Source organism: Salvelinus sp. IW2-2015, linkage group LG15 (assembly GCF_002910315.2).
Source record: "Salvelinus sp. IW2-2015 linkage group LG15, ASM291031v2, whole genome shotgun sequence".
Classification (NCBI taxonomy): domain Eukaryota; kingdom Metazoa; phylum Chordata; class Actinopteri; order Salmoniformes; family Salmonidae; genus Salvelinus; species Salvelinus sp. IW2-2015.
The window spans coordinates 17,178,826-17,198,674 of record NC_036855.1 but is presented as its reverse complement, the minus strand read 5'-3'; the positions used below and the strand labels follow the sequence as shown (position 1 = coordinate 17,198,674).

Below are 19,849 nucleotides of genomic sequence, written 5' to 3'. Positions count from 1 at the left end.
GTATAGCCTATAGAGTGTGTACTGCCATTTGTCTCTCTCCCACGCTCTTTTTCCCCCCTGCAGATTAGTGGCTACAACCCTCAGCTCTCTAGATAAGACCTGTCCTGCTCCCTTGAAACAAACTCTTATACACTAAATGCAGAGGACATTGAGAGATACAAGACACATGTCACAGGTACTCTTAGGTCTGTGAAGTTACTCTGTGTTTGTCTATCAGTTCTGTGCCATGTGCTGTACCTATTTGTTTTCTGTTAGTTTTATGTGCTCCATGATTCTGTACTAATCTGTGTTAACATGACACGGTTCATGTCCTGTGACTGACTGATGGTTCTCTGCTTTGAGGCTGAGCTGTTGTTATGTGATGTACTGTACTCTGTGTTGTCACTTTACATTTCTGTTGTGCCCTTTGTGGCTACTCAATGCTGTGACTCTATACCATAACCCTTTTCTGTGTGTAATGTTGTGACTGTGTCAGTGGTACTCCTGTACTGTATGTGTTCTATATAACCCGGTATGCATTGTGATTGTGTATCTGTCTCGGTTGGCGGCTCTGCCTATGTGACTCTCAGTGCTCCTCACGGGCTCTAATGGCTTCTTTAATTGCATCCATCCATCACCCTACTGGCTCATCTCTTAAACCACACATGCAAACTGAGATGAGCAGCTTAGCTTAGGTGGGGCAGAAATAACTTCCTATAGCTTCAGCTTTTACCTCACCATTTCTTTATTGTGGGCTTGGTTCAAAGGAGGTTTGGCAATGGTGATTTATTTTACATAATGGACTTAAATGTTCTGTTGTCTTTTATGTGTTATCCTGTGAAGTCCAGCAGCAATGATTCATCTATACAGAAAAAAATATGTTTCTTACGGTAATATAACGTTTCGGTCACCTGCAAGAGTTCAATTGACATTGGGAAAATGAACTAATGCTGAAATGGACAAATTAAGCTGTCGTGGTAACGTCCTCCATGTTGTTGTATTCAGATGGAACAGGAGATCTCTTTAGTCCAGAGTAAGATGTCTGATCTGGAGTCAGTGCTGCAGCAGAAGGATGTGGAGCTGAAAGCCTCAGAGACACAGAGAACCATCCTGGAGCAAGACCTGGCTACCTACATCACCGAGTGCAACGTGAGTGGCCCAAAATATGTGTGTGTGTGTGTGTGTGTGTGTGTGTGTGTGTGTGTGTGTGTGTGTGTGTGTGTGTGTGTGTGTGTGTGTGTGTGTGTGTGTGTGTGTGTGTGTGTGTGGCCAAGGGGCGTTTTACTGTATACAGTGCATTCGGAAAGTATTAAGACCTCTTCCCTTTTTCTCCATTTTGTTACATTACAAACTTATTCTAAAATGGATTACATACTTTTCCCCCCTCATCAATCTACACACAATACCCCATAATGACAAAGTGAAAACAGGTTTTTAGAAATGTTAGCATATTTATTAAAAATAAAAAGCAGAAATACCTTATTTACGTAAGTATTCAGACCTTTTGCTATGAGACTCGAAATTGAGCTCAGGTGCATCCTGTTTCCAGTGATCATCCTTGAGATGTTTCTACAACTTGATTGGAGTCACCTGTGGTAAATTCAATTGATTGTATATGATTTGTCTGTAGCACTCCGAGACAGGATTGTGTCGAGGTAAACTAAACAATTTCTGCAACATTGAAGGTCCCCAATAACACAGTGATCTCCATCATTCTTAAATGGAAGAAGTATGGAACCACCAAGACTCTTTCTAGACCTGGCCACCTGGCCAAACTGAGCAGTCGGGGGAGAAGGGCCTTGGTCAGTGAGGTGACCAAGAACCCGGTGGTCACTCTGACAGAGCTCCAGAGTTCCTCTGTGGAGATGGGAGAACATTCCACATCTCTACAACACTCCACCAATCAGGCCTTTATGGTAGAGATGGAAGCTACTCCTCAGTAAAAGGCACATGACAGCCCGCTTGGAGTTTGCCAAAAGCCACCTAAAGGACACTGACCATGAGAAACAAGATTCTCTGGTCTGATGAAACCAAGATTGAACTCTTTGGCCTGAATGCTATGCATCATGTCTGGAGGAAACCTGGCACCATCCCTATGGTGAAGCATGGTGGTGGCAGCATCATGCTGTGGGGATATTTTTCAGTGTCAGGGACTGGGAGACTAGTCAGGATCGAGGGAAAGATGAAGAGAGCAAAGTACAGAGAGATATTTAATGAAAACCAGCTCCAGAGTGCCCAGGACCCCAGACTGGGGCAAAGGTTCACCTTCCAACAGAACAACAACCCTAAGCACACAGCCAAGACAACGCAGGGTTGGCTTGGGGACAAGTCTCTGAATGTCCTTGAGTGGCCCAGCCAGAGCCCGGACTTGAACTTGATCGAACATCTCTGGAGAGACCATGAAAATAGCTGTGCAGCGACGCTCCACGTTCATCCTGACAGAGCTTGAGAAGATCTGCAGAGAAGAATGGGAGAAACTCCCCAAATACAGGTGTGCCAAGCTTGTAGCATCATACCAAAGAAGACTAGTAGGCTTTAATCACTGCCAAAGGTGCTTCAACAAAATACTGAGTAAAGGGTCTGAATAATTATGTAAATGTAATATTTCCATAAAAAAATATATACATTTGCATAAATGTCTAAAAACCTGTTTTTGCTTTGTCACAATGGGGTATTGTGTGTAGATTGATGAGTTTAAAAAAAATGATTTAATACATTTTAAAATAAGGCTGTAACGTAACAAAATGTGAAAAAGTAAAGGGGTCTGAATACTTTCCGAATGCACTGCATGTGTGTGTTTCAGAGTCTGAAGCTTAGTCTGGAGCAGGCCCGTATGGAGGTTTCCCAGGAAGACGACAAGGCACTGCAGCTCCTCCACGGCATCCGGGAGCAGAGCAACAAGCTGCAGGAGATTAAAGAACAGGTAGAGGAGAGCCCCTCCTGTGGGGCAACAGAGGTCTGGCAGGGTTTGTGGGTTGTGGAGGGAGTTGCACAAAGTTGCCCCTAAACTATAATGTTAAGATTTGGGGATGGTAAGCTGATCCTTCTATCCTTCTAGCTTCTATCCAGAGTGCTGTGGAGGGATGTACATTTGTGGGTTGACCTGACCCACAAACCTGACCCACCCTGTGGTGTGTGAGTTGAGTGCTACTCCTGCTACACCCATGTTAATTACAGAGGAAGAGGGTGTTGAGGCCTCCCCACTGCTCCCATCGCCCTGCCTTCTAGTCCATGCTTCCTACTTTCTGCTTCCTGCTCTCTTCTCTGTGCTTACATTTACATTTAAGTCATTTAGCAGACACTCTTATCCAGAGCGACTTACAAATTGGAAAGTTCATACATATTCATCCTGGTCCCCCCGTGGGGAATGAACCCACAACCCTGGCGTTGCAAGCGCCATGTTCTACCAACTGAGCCACACGGGACCACAGGGATGCTCTCTGCTCCCTGCTCTCTGCTCGCTGGTCCCTGCTCCGTGCTCCGTGCTCAGTGCTCCCTGTGCAGGTGGAGTCAGTGGACTATTAAACAGACTGGCTCAGGATTCCTGACTGCTGGAACCCTATTCAGATGAATTCATGTTAATACTGTGGTTTCATTGCCTTTATCGAATAAGGATAATCAGAGTAAGGCTGAAAACTATAACAAGGCTTGAGTGCCACATAATAGAAGTCTGATAGCAATAGAAGTAATAGTAGAGATTACCTTCAGTGAGTATCAACATTGAGCCTTTCCTAGCAGTCTGCAGTATGCTGTTCTAACAGTGGACATGAACCCAAATGCACTCTCATGCATTTGACCTGTCCTGACCATGAAAAAGGCTCAGTGGACATCTCTCTGATAGTAGCATGCCTCTGCATAGCTCAGCGCCGCAGTACTTCAAGGTGTCTCCTGTGTATCTATCCATCGCTACTCTCAGGAGTGATGCAGTGTCTCCTGAACTCTGCTGATCAACAGAGTAATGTAGAGGAAGGACAGATTTACGCTGAGACAACCATTATCCAAATAGAGTGTCTGTGTGTGTGTGTGTGTGCGCACATAAACAATGATCTGATTCGGTGAAGGTTTGAGAATTAGGATATTGAGAGGTTGACAGTAGAGAACAGCAAACAGAATAAAATATATGCCCACCCCTTCCCTCCAAACCACAGAGCAGAATCCAAAAAAGGTAATAGAAAAACAACCTGTTCCCCTTAGCAGTTGCTGGCATTGGTTACCAGGCACAAGCTCTATAGTGCGATGGTTGCCATGGCAATGTGACTCATCCATACCTAGAAGTGGAGAGTGTGCAGTGCTGCTGATGCAGTGGGCAGGCTGTCGTGATGAGGCGATAGGGGCCTTGGATCTTACATTATGGGAACTAGAGTGTTGTTGTTAACCCCTTCACTGTCATTTACACTGCTCTGTAGTCTTTACAGCCAATCCATGGTCGTCCATGGATGGTATACTTACCGCTCACTGATACAGCGCACCGGTCTGCTAAGTTGGTAGAGCTTACAATGGATAGTGGGTTCAATTCCCGGGTCCACCCATACATAAAAGTCACTTTGGATAAAAGTGTCAGCTAAATGGCATATATTATTATAATCATTATTATTATTAATGCAAACCTGGAAATTAGCAATGGAAATGATTGACCCACTTCTAGTTAAAGTTATTGTCATGCATGAGAATGAGTCATGCTAGATGATATTTTCAAAAGTGCTTTCCTGCTTGATTTTGACCCAACTGTATGCTGCATAAGGTCTTGTCCTGAACAGTGTCTCTCTCCCACACGCTGTTTTATGAGTCTGTAACTTATACAAATTCATGCACAATTTATGTTGTGTTGGCTCAACAAACATAGACGATTGGGGATATGAGAGATGAAAAGCTTTTCAGTGACAGGAGAAAGAGAAATCCATGGCAAGACAGTCAGTACACGGAAATTGTGTAATTCTGTGAACCAGTGAGAACAAAATGCTAGGCTCATTGGAAGAGAGATCCCTTTCACTGAATACATACACAGCACACATGCTGACAGACTCTAACTGGGATAAGACAAGTGTTCTACCTCTCAGTGTTGTATTTGTGGATAGGTAGGTTTAATTCAGTTCTAGTACCTACCTAAAGTAAGCTTTATTTAACTACTTTGTCAGCAAATGTACCTTTGGCACAGACAAACCTGTCTAAAGATGACTGAAAGGAAGGATAAATCTGTTCTGTAAGGCAGTGGGAAGAGGTATAGGCAAAGGGGTTGTGTTTTTTTCCCCAGGACCATGGATTAGTCTCCCCATCCTAAGAGGTTACAGTAGAACTGTCACTCTCCCTGTCAGGGCTACACCTACTGTGTTTGAAGCTCCCAGCGGGAGTGTGTCGGTCAGAGCGATAGGGAGGCACTCTCTGTGTGTGTGTGCACGTGTGTGTGTGTGCGTGTGTTTGCGCATGTGTGTGTATGTGTGTGCGTGTGTGAGTGTATTGAGTATATTCACATGAAAACTATGAATCAGCTCTTCTGGCATGCACCAACCTATTGTATTCACCCCGTATTCCCTCTCTTTCTCTGCCGCTCTCTAATCTGATCCCTTCCATCCTGCCCCTGGCTCACTCCATCCTTCTCCATGGGTACCACTCAGCTCTGTGCTTAAGCCCTGGCCTAGTTCAGTTCTCCTGCTGACTTATGTTTAGGGCTGCCTGAGAGTTTCTGTGATCCAGTCAAGGACCTGGTGGACTGGTGACAATGAGGAACTAGGGCTCTGAGTCAGCCCGCTGGCGAAACACCGCAAAGTCTTTTCCCACTTGAAATACATATTTTCTTTTATTCTTCAAAGAGATTAAATGAGAGGTCCCTGTGGTGTCAGGTTTTTTCAGTTGATGCAAATATTGCTAATGTGAAAACGTTCAATTAACATTCCGATTATACATTTAATTTACTGTTTGCCTTTTTCTTCCTCAATACCTAGGATATGTAATGAACTGTAATAGACAATGACAATTTAAAAAATATATGTATATTTAACCTTTATCAATCATCATTCACTTAAATACCAAACGCTTTTTGTATCTTATTAACGTTATAAAGGAGGTCCAAACTTAAATTGTGCTGAATATGACATTATTTTGTCTTTCATTTAATGCACACTAAATTAGATGGTGCAACATTTAATAAAATGTGTGTTACTATGTTTCATGACTCATGAGGTGTCTTCCTGTCACTTACTGTAGATGACAGGCGGACGTCCTTGGAGACACGCTTCAGGCACTTAGAAGGGTTTGAATGAATGGAAACAGGAGGAGCACTTTTAATTGAAAAGGGACTGACGAGGTGCTGGCTGGTGCTGCTGATGCTATCTTCTGCACCTGTCATGTTCCATTGTCAGGGTACTCTCACCCTCCCCAGGCACCGGGATCATGCTACTTTCCATTAGCCTCTGCTAGTCCTAACCAGCCTGATAATCAGGACTGCTGCATGCCCCGTGACTCGGCCACGAGGTGGAAATGAAGGCTGCTAGCCGTATCTAATCATCATTAGACCCTTAGAGGACAAGGACACTAAATGACTTTGGCTAGTGCAATCCACTCCGCCCCATCACTCCCTCTCTCATGTCTGCCAATCTAATCTCTTTCTGGGATGCTTTCCATTTGTTCCTTTCTATTCACTTTTTTGTAATTTATCCTTTTCCGTATATCTTTCACCTCTGCACTCCTCCATCCCTCTCTCTCATCCCTCGTTCCTCTCTCATCCCTCTGCAGGAGTACCATGCCCAGCTGGAGGAGATGCGTGTGGCCATCAGGCAGCTGGAGGAGGACCTGTCTGCGGCCCGTCGTCGTAGCGACCTGTATGAGTCGGAGCTGAAGGAGTCCCGTCAGACCAGCGAAGAGCTGAAGAGGAAAGCAGCAGACTGTCAACAGAGGATGCAGAAGGTGCTGTAACTATTCACTCTGATATTGATCTCTTGACTCTGACCCACATTCAGAGAACTTGAAAGGCATGTGTTGGCTTTGAAAGCAGGAGGTTTAACTCATTTTCTGGTTATTTTCACACAGGCCAAGGAGCAAGGAAAAACTGATACAGAGGAGCTTCTGTCAAAGCTGGAGAAGGTACAACTTCGATCCTATTGGCTCATGTTGATATCCTGTTGACGCCATGGATGGTCATACAGTATATGTTCCTTAAAGTAATGTTCAGTGGTTGGGAGACAAATTATCCCATCATGAATGAAACCATGAAGATGGTTTGGGACTGAACTCATATGGACTGTGAAATATTTAGCTTAAAATGTTGTTTTTCTCTCTATTTCTCTGTTTCAGACCAATGCTGAACAGCAAGTGAAAATTGAGGATCTCCAAGATAAGCTTGCCAAGGTAGAATATTTTTGTTGAAAACTTCATGGATAATTCATATTCAGCATATGCTTTAAGGGAAGAATAGATGCTCATCACACACAGACATGTGAAAGTCCTCTCTCTCTTGCTAATGATGTGTGTCAACTCCTCCATTGTCCTGTAAAGCAGATGTTGAATTGTGGCCTGAGAATAAATCAACTGTATCTAAAAATCATAATTTGTCAGTTTCTGCTTAATTGCCAGCTATCAAAATATTTTTCAGACAATGTTGGTTTCTCTATGTAATATGTTTTATAGCGATGAATACATTAAATGAAGACATTTTCAAAATAACTCTAAAGCCATTTCCTAATGGAATTCTCCAGGCTGTATGGGCACATATTTTAGAGGCACAATCAATCACATTTTCACCCAGTATTCTAGGCTATTCATGCATGCAACTACCAATAAAGCCTGCAGAGCTTAAAATATGACAGTTTAAAGTTATGTAAATGTAAGATAGGTGACAGAAAGTGTTTGTTGTTCCCGGCCCATAACACAGGCAGTGAAGGCGAGCAGTGAGACCACAGATCTCCTCCATAGTATCAGGGTGGCTAAGGAGCGCATGGAGCATGAGCTGGAGAGGCTTCAGACCAAAGAGGACTCCAGTGACAGCCTCCGGAGACGCCTAAGAGAGACAGAGGTATGCAGTACTGACTAGGGCTGTGGCAGTCATGACATTTTGTCAGCCAGTGATTGTCTAGCAAATAACTGCCAATTGACCGTTAATTAGCATACACACATTTAGCATCTCCTGGCTTTCATGCATAGCCTACAAGCCACTGATGCAGACCTTTGGAACATCTACATTTTAAAAAGTCTAATAAATCCATGTAATATAGCCTACACCWTCACAATAAATCCKTTATTTATTTTAGATAGGTCTAAAGAAACATGATATGAATAAAATGCAGTCTATTTCAGAAGAACATAATAGCGTACTCTGCGTTGTCCTTATGTTAGGCCCTGATCTGGCTATGCTATGTGGCTGTGTGCTACACTAGTTCATTTAGCAGACAAGATTTGCTTAGAATTCCGTGGAATTATTTGATATTACTTTATAGTATGAATAATACAATAGAACAACGCTGAATGAAATAAAAAGGATATTTTCTCCACAGCTATTATGTGTTGAGCGGTTAACAAAAAAAACAGGTAATCCTATATGCATTTTTCATAGTTATTTATGTAAATTTAGTTGTGATACAAATGTTGGGCTATATGTTTTGATTTTTAATACATTCTAAGGCTGCATGATGCCACTCTAATGATGAATTTTAAAAAGTCGCATGAAAGGCATGAGCTCTGGTTTCTTTTTTTGCACAGACACCATTCATCAGTCTTTCATTCACAATTTGACAAGCACTTGATAATGCCTCGAATTTCCCGGCTGCATCCCCTTTGTGTGGCCATAATCCCCCTAAAAAATCTATGCATTTGCTGCCAGTGGTCGTTGTGCCCTTGGGCTGAATATAATAATTATAATTCCCTTCTCCCGGCTGTGTGCGGAGGCACCTCTCACTCACATGGCTTTCAGTCACGTGAGCTACAAGTGAAGACAGACACATCCGGGACGCAACTGCGTGCTTCCTTGTGCAATTCCGAGGTGCATATTGAAGATATTGGACGAACTGCCCACATTTACTTTTTGTCAGTCAACAAGATGAGTAGGCCTAACGAACAGCAAAAGCACTAGCCTATGTCAATCTACTATCACCCATAGTACAAAAGTCGACGTATTCTATTTTGTGGGAAAATAAATATTCCAAACAGTCTGGGACAGTTGTGGGATGCGATAAATCCCAAATTAATACAACCACTAGCATTAAAAAACCTGTTTTAAGCAATGAGCCTGACACAACAGAAGAGCACGTTTAGCTTGGGCTAGGCTACATGAGCTGTGCAACTATGATTTGAAAAAGTTGCAAAAAAAGCATGCACTGMTTGCCTTAAAACTTCTTATGGCTGCAATCCCGTCACCGGGATGATATGACAACAGCCAGTGACAGTGCAGGGCGCCAAATTCAAACAACAGAAATCTCCTAATTAAAATTCCTCAGACATTCATGTGTCTTATATCCTTTTAAAGGTAATCTTGTTGTTAATCCCACCAAAGTGTCCGATTTAAAATATGCTTTTCAGCGAAAGCACTACAAACGATTATGTTAGGTCACCACAAAACCASAATAAGCACAGCCATTTTTCCAGCGAAKGATAGCTTTCACAAAAAGCAGAAATAGAGATAAYATMAATCACTAACCTTTGATTATCTTCATCAGATGACACTCATAGGACTTCATGTTACACAATACATGCATGTTTTGTTTGATAAAGTTGATATTTATATCAAAAAATCTGAGTTTACATTGGCGCGTTACATTCACTAGTTCCAAAAACATAAAGTGATTTTGCATAGCCATATCGTTTCAACATTAAATACTCATCATAAATGTAGATGATAATAAAAGTTATACACATGGAATTATAGATATACCTCTCCTTAATGCAACCGCTGTGTCAGATTTCAAAAAAACTTTCCGGAAAAATAAACCATGCAATAATCTGAGACGGAGCTCAGAACAATAMCCAAATTAGCCGAACAATTAGCCAAATTAGCCAAATTAGTCCAAATTGGACTCAACAGAAACCAGAAAATACATGATAAATGTTTCCTTACCTTTGATGAACTTCATCAGAATGCAGTCCTAGGAATCCCAGGTCCACAATAAATGCTTGATTTGTTCGATAATGTCCGTTATTTATGTCCAATTAGCTACTTTGTAATTGTTTACCAAACGCGCTAACCAAAGTCACAAAGCGCGTCCATTATAACGTGACGAAATGTCCAAAAGTTCCGTAACAGTCAGTAGAAACATGTCAAACGATGTACTGAATCAATCTTTAGAATGTTGTTAACATACATCTTGAATAACGTTCCAACCGGAGAATTACATTGACTTCAGTTGACCGATGGAACGGAGCTCCCTCTCACGTGAACGCGCCAGTTCAATGCGTGGGCACCTCATGGCAGTGATTACTCATTCCTGTCTCCTTCGGCCCCCCTTCACATTAGAGTCATCAGACAAAGTTCTATTGACTGTTGACATCTAGTGGAAGCCGTAGGAAGTGAAAACTCATCCATATCTCGCTGTGATTTCAATGAGAGCTTGGTTGAAAATCTGCCACCCCTAGAAAAAATCCAAACAGAAAGTGTAACTTCTCAGGTTTTTGCCTGCCATATGAGTTCTGTTATACTCACAGACACAATTCAAACAGTTTTAGAAACTTCAGTGTTTTCTATCCAATACTAATAATAATATGCATATATTAGCAACTATGACATAGGAGCAGGCCGTTTACTCTGGGCACCTCTGTGCACCTTTCATCCAAGCTACTCAATACTGCCCCTTCAGCCATAAGAAGTTAAGCTGGGCATCATTCACAAGTGATAATATATCATTCACAAGTGTTAGGCTAGAATTGTCACCCATCACACTATTCTTGATGTAATCGTGTTGTTACATATACTAAATAATATATGTGTGAAATGTGTTTTGATTTAGAATGGACCATTATTATGCACCTGTCTAGATACAGGGGAAGAAAAAAATACATGTCATCTATGCACTTAAATAACGAATGGAGGATGCTTTTCCCATGGTTAATTTTCATGCCAGCCAAGTAGGCTATACTCCTGTTTTAAAGAGAAGCAATGTGCTTAATGTTAGGAAAGTTGAGAAATAAATATAGTAGGCCTAGCCTATAGAAAGTTGATTGTAGCCTCCTCTTTTTAATAGAGGCRATCACTCTTGTTTTCTAATGCAATTGTGTAGCCTATAGAAATGTTGCGCAACATTAGCTCATGGGCTCTCATGAAGTGTTTGATTAGATTTTGGATTACATTTGCATTGATGTCAGAGTAATTAGAGGGACAATAGAGTGCTGAGTACCAGGCAGTTAGCAAGTTTGGTAGGCTACTAATGACCATCAGCAGCATCAGAGCATGGAGAAGCCTAATTACCGTGACTAGACGGTCACATGGAATTTGACTGCCATCATGACTGGTGACCGCGGGTGTGGCGGTAATGTGGTCACCATACCAACCTTAGTACTGACTGATCAGACCACAACTACAACAACAAAGAAATGACTCATTGAAAAAAGAGAGCTGGATAAACTCACTTTTACTGGTGGCAGCAGACTTTCTCTAGCCTGAGTGGTGTGTGTGTGTGTTTGTGTGCAGGATGGCAGGAGGACCCTGGAGAACCAAGTGAAGAGGCTGGAGATAGTTGAGCGCAGGGAGAGTAAGCTGAAGGAGGACATGCAGAGCAAGGCCCAGCAGATCCAGCAGATGACGGATCAAATCATGGTAAGGGGAGGGGAAAGAGGGGCCCTCAGCCCCCCTCTGGCCCTCACAACGTTGCCCTTCTTTGGAGGATTACTCTCCATCAGAGTGATTATCACACAAGCACTCCAGTACATATGTGTGATCACTGCTCATACACCTTATTATTCAGTCTGCGCCAAATCCCAACTTGAGATCTGCGTTCGTAAGTGTAATTTTCAAGCATCTCCCATTGACATCAGTGATGATCTCACATTAGGATTCAGCCTTCACTCCCTGGGGGCCATTCATAACGTGGTTTCTCTCTGTCTCAGACCCAAAAGTGACAGATTGTGAACACAGATCATTTTTTATTTTGCCTGAGATTTTTTTGTGTACATTTTATCCTTGCTCTACTGCATAATATCATGGCGTTGTGTTCTAACTTGAAAAGGCTGAATAAACAATGTACTCTAACGTGTTTGTTTGTTATAGGACCTGGAGGAGAGTCTGCGTGAGAGCCAGTCCACAGCCCAACGCGTGGAGACCCACCTGGAGCAGAAGGAGATGCTTTATGAAGAGAAGATAAAGGTAGAGCTTCAGAGCCTCAACGTCTCTCTCCTGTTTAGCACACCCATTCAGGAGAGTATCATATTAAGGACTACTGGTGTATTCACACTGTTAGGGTACGTTGTCGGCTTTAACTAGGGCCCAGAGTTTTTCCTGGGCAGGTCCCTTGGTCACGAAAACTCTAACTGGGCCTTGATCCTGAGCTGTAGCCTGGTTGATATTGTGTTGTATCTCTCTCTTATATTAACCAGGTTCTGGAGAACCAGATGAAGGCAGGCATGGCAGATAAGGAGATGCTGGAATCCAGTCAGAGCAAGTATGAGGAGGAGGTCCAGGAGAAGTGCAGCATCATCAGTGAGCAGAAGGCGGTAAGAGCTGGCCAGCCTAGTTAGGATGTGGCCAGGCCGATTTTCACATTACACTGAATTGGTTTATTTTTCATATTAATCACACTGACTTGGTTAATTTCAAACTTGCAAGAACCTGTTGCAAGGCAACTGTCATATATTGGACATGTACTGTACATGTATTGTTTTGACAATAGTAGTGAGCATGTTTATAAATTAGGTAACATTATGAATGTACTGCAAATTGTCAGACATGTTGAGGCTGCATGTAAATGTGTGTTGAAACTTGACTCTTCTGTCCATCCCAGACCATAAATGCCATGGACTCAAAGATGGCCAGCCTGGAGCAGAGGATTGCTGAGCTATCTGAGGCCAACAAACTGGCAGCCAACAGCAGCATCTACACCCAGAAGAACATGTGAGTGTTGTGGACTAGTTAGTTAGTTAGTTGGTTAATTAGTTAGGAGGATTCGCCACACAGTGATACTGACTGTGCTGCGTGTTTGTTTATCTGTCTGGGCCTGACAGGAAAGCCCAGGAGGAGATGATCTCGGAGCTGAGACAGCAGAAGTTCTACCTGGAGTCCCAGGCTGGGAAGCTAGAGGCCCAGAACGCCAAGCTGGAAGAGCACCTGGAGAAGATGAGTCAGCAGGAGCAAAGCAACAAGAGTCGAGTGCTGGAGCTGGAGAACAGGCTGAGAGAGGTGAGAAGAGAAGGAGGAGGAGAAGGGGAGGTGAGGAGGGCAGAGAAGGAAGGAGAGGACATTACGGTTAGGGTCACCGGAAGGAGGAGGGTGGAGTGCAGGTAAGAAGAGGATGAGGAAAATAGGGAAGGAGCCAGGAGAGCTGTCGGGGGGTTGGCAGAGAGAGATGCCAGATAGAGGGGTCATGTAGCGTGAAATGTCGGTAGTTGTTTTGCCAGATCAGCATCTCTCTGATTATCTCATCCCTCTGGGTGACTCACCTCTCTGACTCTCTCCTTCCTCTGGATGACTCTACTCTCTGACTCTAGAATTCCTCTGGATGACTCTACTCTCTGACTCTAGAATTCCTCTGGATGACTCATCTCTCTGACTCTTTCCTTCACTGCTTGACTCGTCTCTCTGACTCTCTCATTCCTCTGGGTGACTCATCTCTCTGACTCTCTCCTTCCTCTCCCTGACCCCTTTTTGTCTCTCCCTTCTCTCTGTGTGTCCGTCATGTCGTTAGATGGGCCTTGAGCATGAGGAGCAGAAGCTGGAGATCAAGCGTCAGGTGACGGAGCTGACTCTGTCGTTGCAGGAGAGGGTTTCTCAGATCAGTGGGCTACAAGCAGCACGCCAATCCCTGGAGAGTCAGCTGCAGCAGGCCAAGTCAGAGCTCGAGGACACCACCGCTGAGGCTGAGGAGGAAATCTGTGTTCTTAGAGTGAGTGCAAGAGGGACATACATACTGTAACAGTTTATTGTTATTACTCCAGTTATTACTATGCTATGATGAAGTACTGTAGTACAGCCACCAAACCTGTCCCTCTCTCTATCTGTCTGGTAGGCCCACCGAGACGAGATCCAGCGCAAGTATGATGCCCTCAGAGACAGCTGTGCGGTATGCCACCTCTCTCTCTCTGTTTTCAATTAGTCTTGTATTAAGGTTGATGTTATGAAAAATGTATACCCATATATTTTTCCTATCTCTTTGTCGGTGAACATGTGAAGACTAACCCTGAGAAGATGAGGTTATTGTGTTGTGGTAGGGGATTTAAAAACATTTAAAGTCACATTGTTTGAATCACTGCTGGGACTCATTGTGGGTAATACATAATGGTCTCTCTGTATCCCTTTGCCCTACTTTTGAGATCCTCCCACTCGCAAACTGTTGGGAAAGAGCATTCTCCCTAGATTCAGCTAGCCGGTATTCAGGCAATCACACCCAAGTTCAGAAACAAATTGTGCCTAGCTTCTTGCCTGGCTCCCCATGTTTATTTTTGTGTATGGCACCATTTTTTCTATTTACATTATTAATAACACAGTACTTCTGGCAGCCGTCCACCATTCAAAAACAACAGAAATGAAACATGGGTAAGGTTGCATTGACATGGGGTAGTAGTGTATCAACAACATATAATGTTATGTAACAAGACTGGAGGTAAAGGTCTGGGTCCTTTGGCTGTTGTTGGTAATTAGCTAGGTTTTGTTTACTCATTTGTAGAGGGTACTGAATTCTAACCAAACTCACTGTAATTAAAATTACTGTAATGAATCAAACATTCTGAGGTTAGCACCAGTGTTTATCTACCCTGGGTGCTGCTAGTGGACTGTACTGTACTGTGTTTCTGTGTATATGAAGGAGACTACAGCACCACAAACTTGTCTTGCTCTAGGGTGTGGTGGTGTGTGTGGTGTGTGTGGCGTGTCTACACAGTAGGATGGGGCGAGAACATTGCTGATAGACAGATCCCAGCGCATCAGTCCCGCTGTTGACCTCCCATTCCCTCTTCTGTCAGCCCCCAGCCCTAGAGGGAATGGTTGGGATGACTGGCTCAGTAGAAACAGGAGAGAGAGATGATTTACAAACAGAAAAGCTTTGTTCACTTCTCTCCACTGCCCTGTAGTCCTGCATGGTACACAGCAGCCAGCCTCCCCAGAGAGAGGAATAACATCTAACTCTCTAACTGAGCTTCAGCAGCCTCTAACCCTCATTTGCATACAGTCTGTACTATTATCCTGGCTGATTAAGAGGACCGAATGGTGCTGATGAATTGATTATTCAGCTCCCTGCTCAGCCTTGACAAAGACATGAAGGCTGTCTGAGAGAAAAAAGTTTGCTTGGATATTTATCTGTAATTGCAAAATGGGTGCCTTAGTATGCTGAAATGTAGCATTCACGAAGGAAACTCACATTGATTGTCTCAAGTGTATGGCTATCCAGCAAGGTGCTGGTGAGGACTTTTCACTCTTGTCCGTCAACGGCCATTTAAATTATGAGTCATATGCCCCTCTCCCATTGATTGATCATTTCATTTCACTACATACAGATGGAGGATCTTAATTTCAGCCAGTTTGCTACAGCAGGAAAAAGAATCCTGCAGCAACAGGAAATGTGGATTATAATTAATGGACATTTTTGTAGGGGTTGATGCATTTTTCATAAGGGAAAATCAAGTCTGAAATTTCAAAATGGAAATTAGAAACTTCAGAAGCCTTTTTAAACCTCAAATACACTAGAAGTTTGACATTTTACTGCATTACAGAAAAGTTCTCCTGCAACAGGGTGATTCCCTACAGACTCAAGTCTTCCTGTGTATGACGCTATAAGCTTGACGCTATGACCCTATAACCTGTATTTGGGGAGTTTTTCCCATTCTTCTCTGCAGATCTTCTCAAGCTCTGTCAGGTTCGATGGGGAGCGTCGCTGCATAGCTATTTTCAGGTCTCTTCAGAGATGTTCGATCGGGTTCAAGTCCGGGCTCTGGCTGGGCCACTCAAAGACAGAGACTTGTCCAAAAGCCACTCCTGCGTTGTCTTGGCTGTGTGCTTAGCTTCGTTGTCCTGTTGGAAGGTGAACCTTCGCCCCCAGTCTGAGGTCCTGAGAGCTCTTGAGCAGGTTTTCATCAAGGATCTCTCTGTGCTCCGTTCATCTGACTAGTCTCCCAGTGCCTACTGCTGAGAAACATCCCCTGTAGAAAACTATCTTCAAAGTAATGACTCGGGATGTCGGTTTTGAGATGAAAGCTTATTTTCAGTAATACTGGTTCACGTTACATTTTACTACTTTAGATTCCACAAAACAATAAAAGAAAGTTGCTAGCGAAAGCCAGTCACTTGCACTTGTCACTTGTACTTAACTGGCACGTTCTCGTTTATCTTACTTCCTGTCGCAAGGCATTCTGGTACTTGCAGTCAATAGCGTAATCCAATACTAACCAATACAACAGAATACAATTACTCTTGTACATATGTAAATAACTGTAAAGAAATATACACTACCGTTCAAAAGTTTGGGGTCACTTAAAAATGTCCTTGTTTTTGAAAGAAAAGCACATTTTTGTCCATTTTTAAAATAACATCAAATTGATCAGAAATACAGTGTAGACATTGTTAATGTTGTAAATGACTATTGTAGCTGGAAACGGCTGATTTTTAATGGAATATCTACATAGGCGTACAGAAGCCCATTATCAGCAACCATCAGTAACCAAACTTTCTTCTGAAACTCATCAGTCTATTCTTGTTCTGAGAAATGAAGGCTATTCCATGTGAGAAATTGCCAAGAAACTGAAGATCTCGTACAACGCTGTGTACTACTCCCTTCACAGAACATCGCAAACTGTCTCTAAACAGAATAGAAAGATGAGTGGGAGGCCCCGGTGCACAACTGAGCAAGAGGACAAGTACATTAGAGTGTCTAGTTTGAGAAACAGATGCCTCACAAGTCTTCAACTGGCAGCTTCATTAAATAGTACCCGCAAAACACCAGTCTCAATGTCAACATTGAAGAGGCGCCTCTGGGATGCAGGCCTTCTAGGCAGAGTTGCAAAGAAAAAGCTATATCTCAGACTGGCCAATAAAAATAAAAGATTAAGATGGGCAAAAGAACACAGACACTGGACAGAGGAACTCTGCCTAGAAGGCCTGCATCTCCTCTTCACTGTTGACGTTGAGACTGGTGTTTTGCGGGTACTATTTAATGAAGCTGCCAGTTGAGGACTTGTGAGCGGTCTGGCATTCAGGCCAAAGAGTTCAAGCTTGGTTTAATCAGACCAGAGAAATTTGTTTCTCATGGTCTGAGAGTCCTTTAGGTACCTTTTGGCAAACTCCAAGCGGGCTTTCATATGCCTTTTACTGAGGAGTGGTTTCTGTCTGGCCACTCTACGATAAAGGCCTGATTGGTTGAGTGCTGCAGAGATGGTTGTCCTTCTGGAACATTCTCCCATCTCCACAGAGGAACTCTGGGGCTCTGTCAGAATGACCATTAGTTCTTGGTCACCCCCCTGACCAAGACCCTTCTTACCCGATTGCTCAGATTGGCCGGGCAGCCAACTCTAGGAAGTGTCTTGGTGGTTCCAAACTATGCGACTCCCAGTCACGGCCCGTAATGACACAGCCTGGGTTCGAACCCCAGGCTGTAGTGACTCCGCAACACTGCAATGCAGTGCCTTAGAACGCTGCAACACTCGGGAGGCCCACATTTCTTCCATGTAAGAATGATGGAGGCCACTGTGTTCTTGGGGACATTCAATGCTGCAGACATTTTTTGGTAACCTTCCCCAGATCTGTGCCTCGACACAATCTTGTCTCGGAGCTCTACTATTCCTTCGACCTCATGCCTTGGTTTCTGCTCTGACATGCACTGTCAACTGTTGGACTTTATTTAGACAGGTGTGTGCCTTTCCAAATCATGTCCAATCAATTGAATTGACCACAGGTGGACTCCAAGTTGTAGAAACATCTCAAGGATGATCATTGGAAAGCTCAATTTCGAGACTAATAGCAAAGGGTCTGAAAATGTTAGAAAAAGGGAAGGGGTCTGAATACTTTCCGAATACACTGTACATCAATACATCTTGCAGTAGTATACATTCAAATTATATAATATTGTGTAGAAGCTGGTAATGAGCCTAGTATAATATGTCTCCCACCCTCCTTCCCTCAGGTGATCACAGACCTGGAGGAGCAGCTGACCCAGCTGACCCAGGAGAACTCTGAGCTGAACCGTCAGAACTTCTACCTGTCCAAGCAGCTGGACGAGGCCACGGACGAGACAGAGGACCGCCTGCATCTGGGTCAGGATGTGGACCGCCTCCGCCACGAGGTGGCTGACCGCGAGATGCACCTCAACAACCAAAAACAGGTGTGACTAGGGTTGCAAAATTCTGCAAACTTTCAATACACTTCTTGGTTTTCCCAAAATCCCGGTTCGGAGGATCCCGGAATCAGGAGGGAATAAGCAGGAGATCTGGTATCCTCCAACCAGGATTTCTGGAAAACCAGGGAACCCCAGGTGTGACACATACACTCACACTCACTCATGACCATAGGTACATAGTACCGTATAGAACAAACACACTCTAACATGTTAACAGAATGGGCATAATAGAGAGCTCTCTCTCTCTCTCTCTATTTTTCTTTTTCTTTCACAGACATTTCATTTCACATACCCCCAAACACACAAACTGACACACACATCTCTCCATACTCCTCAACAATCAATTATAGGTTACACAGACTTGCACACACACACACACTATACCAGCTAATGTGATTGAGTGGAGAGAGTATAAATCAGGCAGAAGATACTTGACTGTTCTTTTGTTATGTATCTCCAGCTCAGTTAGCGGATTGAGGAGAGGAGAGGGGAGGGAGGGAGGAAGGAGAGGGCGGTAGGGAGGAAGGAAGGCTGGAAGGAAGGGAGGAGAGGAGAGGGGAGGGGAGGGTGGGCGGAGGGAGGGAGGAGGCTGTGTGATGCTGTGCTCTGCCCCTGTGGGATGGTGTGTGTGTAGGCGTTCAGTAGCTAGAGCTCTTAGTCTCTCTTTCCTAGCTAGTGGTTGTGTAACCAGGGATGGAAGTCATAGAGGGATCCGACCATGAGTGGGAGGGATGTGTCATCCGCATCGTTCCCAGGTCGTGTCAGCCCTGGATGTGTGGACTTCAGAGGACCATGGTGCTGCTGCTGCTATATTTTTATCCCAGTGTTTGTCTCAAGCAAAGGAAATAGGAAACATACAGACGTAGCTCAGTATGTGCCCTATCTCTCAAAGTTACTTGTATCTATTTTTAACTGTGGAGCACAACCCATTGAATGTCAATGTTCCTGATGATCAGAATCTGACGTTACTGACTTTGGTTTGGGATACTATGTCCATTACTCAGAGGGCTGACTTCAGAACAGTCATCATTAGGACCACAAAACTCTATTAAAAGTACCTTAAATAGTTGTCTCATGTAAGTTTATCTCTTACAATCTCTCTAAGATATTCATGTTGTCTGTTAGAACAGAACTGAACAGTTGAATAACATGACTTCTATTCTCATGTAACCCGTCCTATGTTTTCCATGTTCTGTGTTAGAACATTGAGACGCTGAAGACCACGTGCACCATGCTGGAGGAGCAGGTCCTGGAGCTGGAGACCCTGAATGATGAGTTGCTGGAGAAGGAGAGGCAATGGGATGCCTGGAGGGGAGCCCTGGAGGAAGAGAAGAACCAGGCTGAGAGAAGGACCAGGGAGATCCAGAGACTGCTGGACAACGAGAAGCAGAACAGGTAACACACACACACACACACACAACATA

General features: G+C 43.7%; 1 protein-coding gene across 1 annotated transcript in view; it reads left to right on the top strand.

Moving 5' to 3' along the window:
- The first annotated feature begins 984 nt into the window (after window positions 1-984).
- LOC111975037 (citron rho-interacting kinase-like) overlaps window positions 985-19,849 on the top strand; it is a 46,435-nt gene continuing 27,570 nt past the window's right edge. Inside the window, exons 1-15 of the mRNA XM_024003195.1 lie at window positions 985-1,128; window positions 2,783-2,902; window positions 6,709-6,879; window positions 7,003-7,056; window positions 7,267-7,320; window positions 7,844-7,984; window positions 11,585-11,710; window positions 12,161-12,256; window positions 12,487-12,603; window positions 12,891-13,000; window positions 13,111-13,285; window positions 13,791-13,988; window positions 14,112-14,165; window positions 18,213-18,410; window positions 19,627-19,820. Of these exons, the coding sequence (XP_023858963.1) occupies window positions 985-1,128; window positions 2,783-2,902; window positions 6,709-6,879; window positions 7,003-7,056; window positions 7,267-7,320; window positions 7,844-7,984; window positions 11,585-11,710; window positions 12,161-12,256; window positions 12,487-12,603; window positions 12,891-13,000; window positions 13,111-13,285; window positions 13,791-13,988; window positions 14,112-14,165; window positions 18,213-18,410; window positions 19,627-19,820 (1,952 nt within the window). The remainder of the gene's footprint in view (window positions 1,129-2,782; window positions 2,903-6,708; window positions 6,880-7,002; window positions 7,057-7,266; window positions 7,321-7,843; window positions 7,985-11,584; window positions 11,711-12,160; window positions 12,257-12,486; window positions 12,604-12,890; window positions 13,001-13,110; window positions 13,286-13,790; window positions 13,989-14,111; window positions 14,166-18,212; window positions 18,411-19,626; window positions 19,821-19,849) is intronic.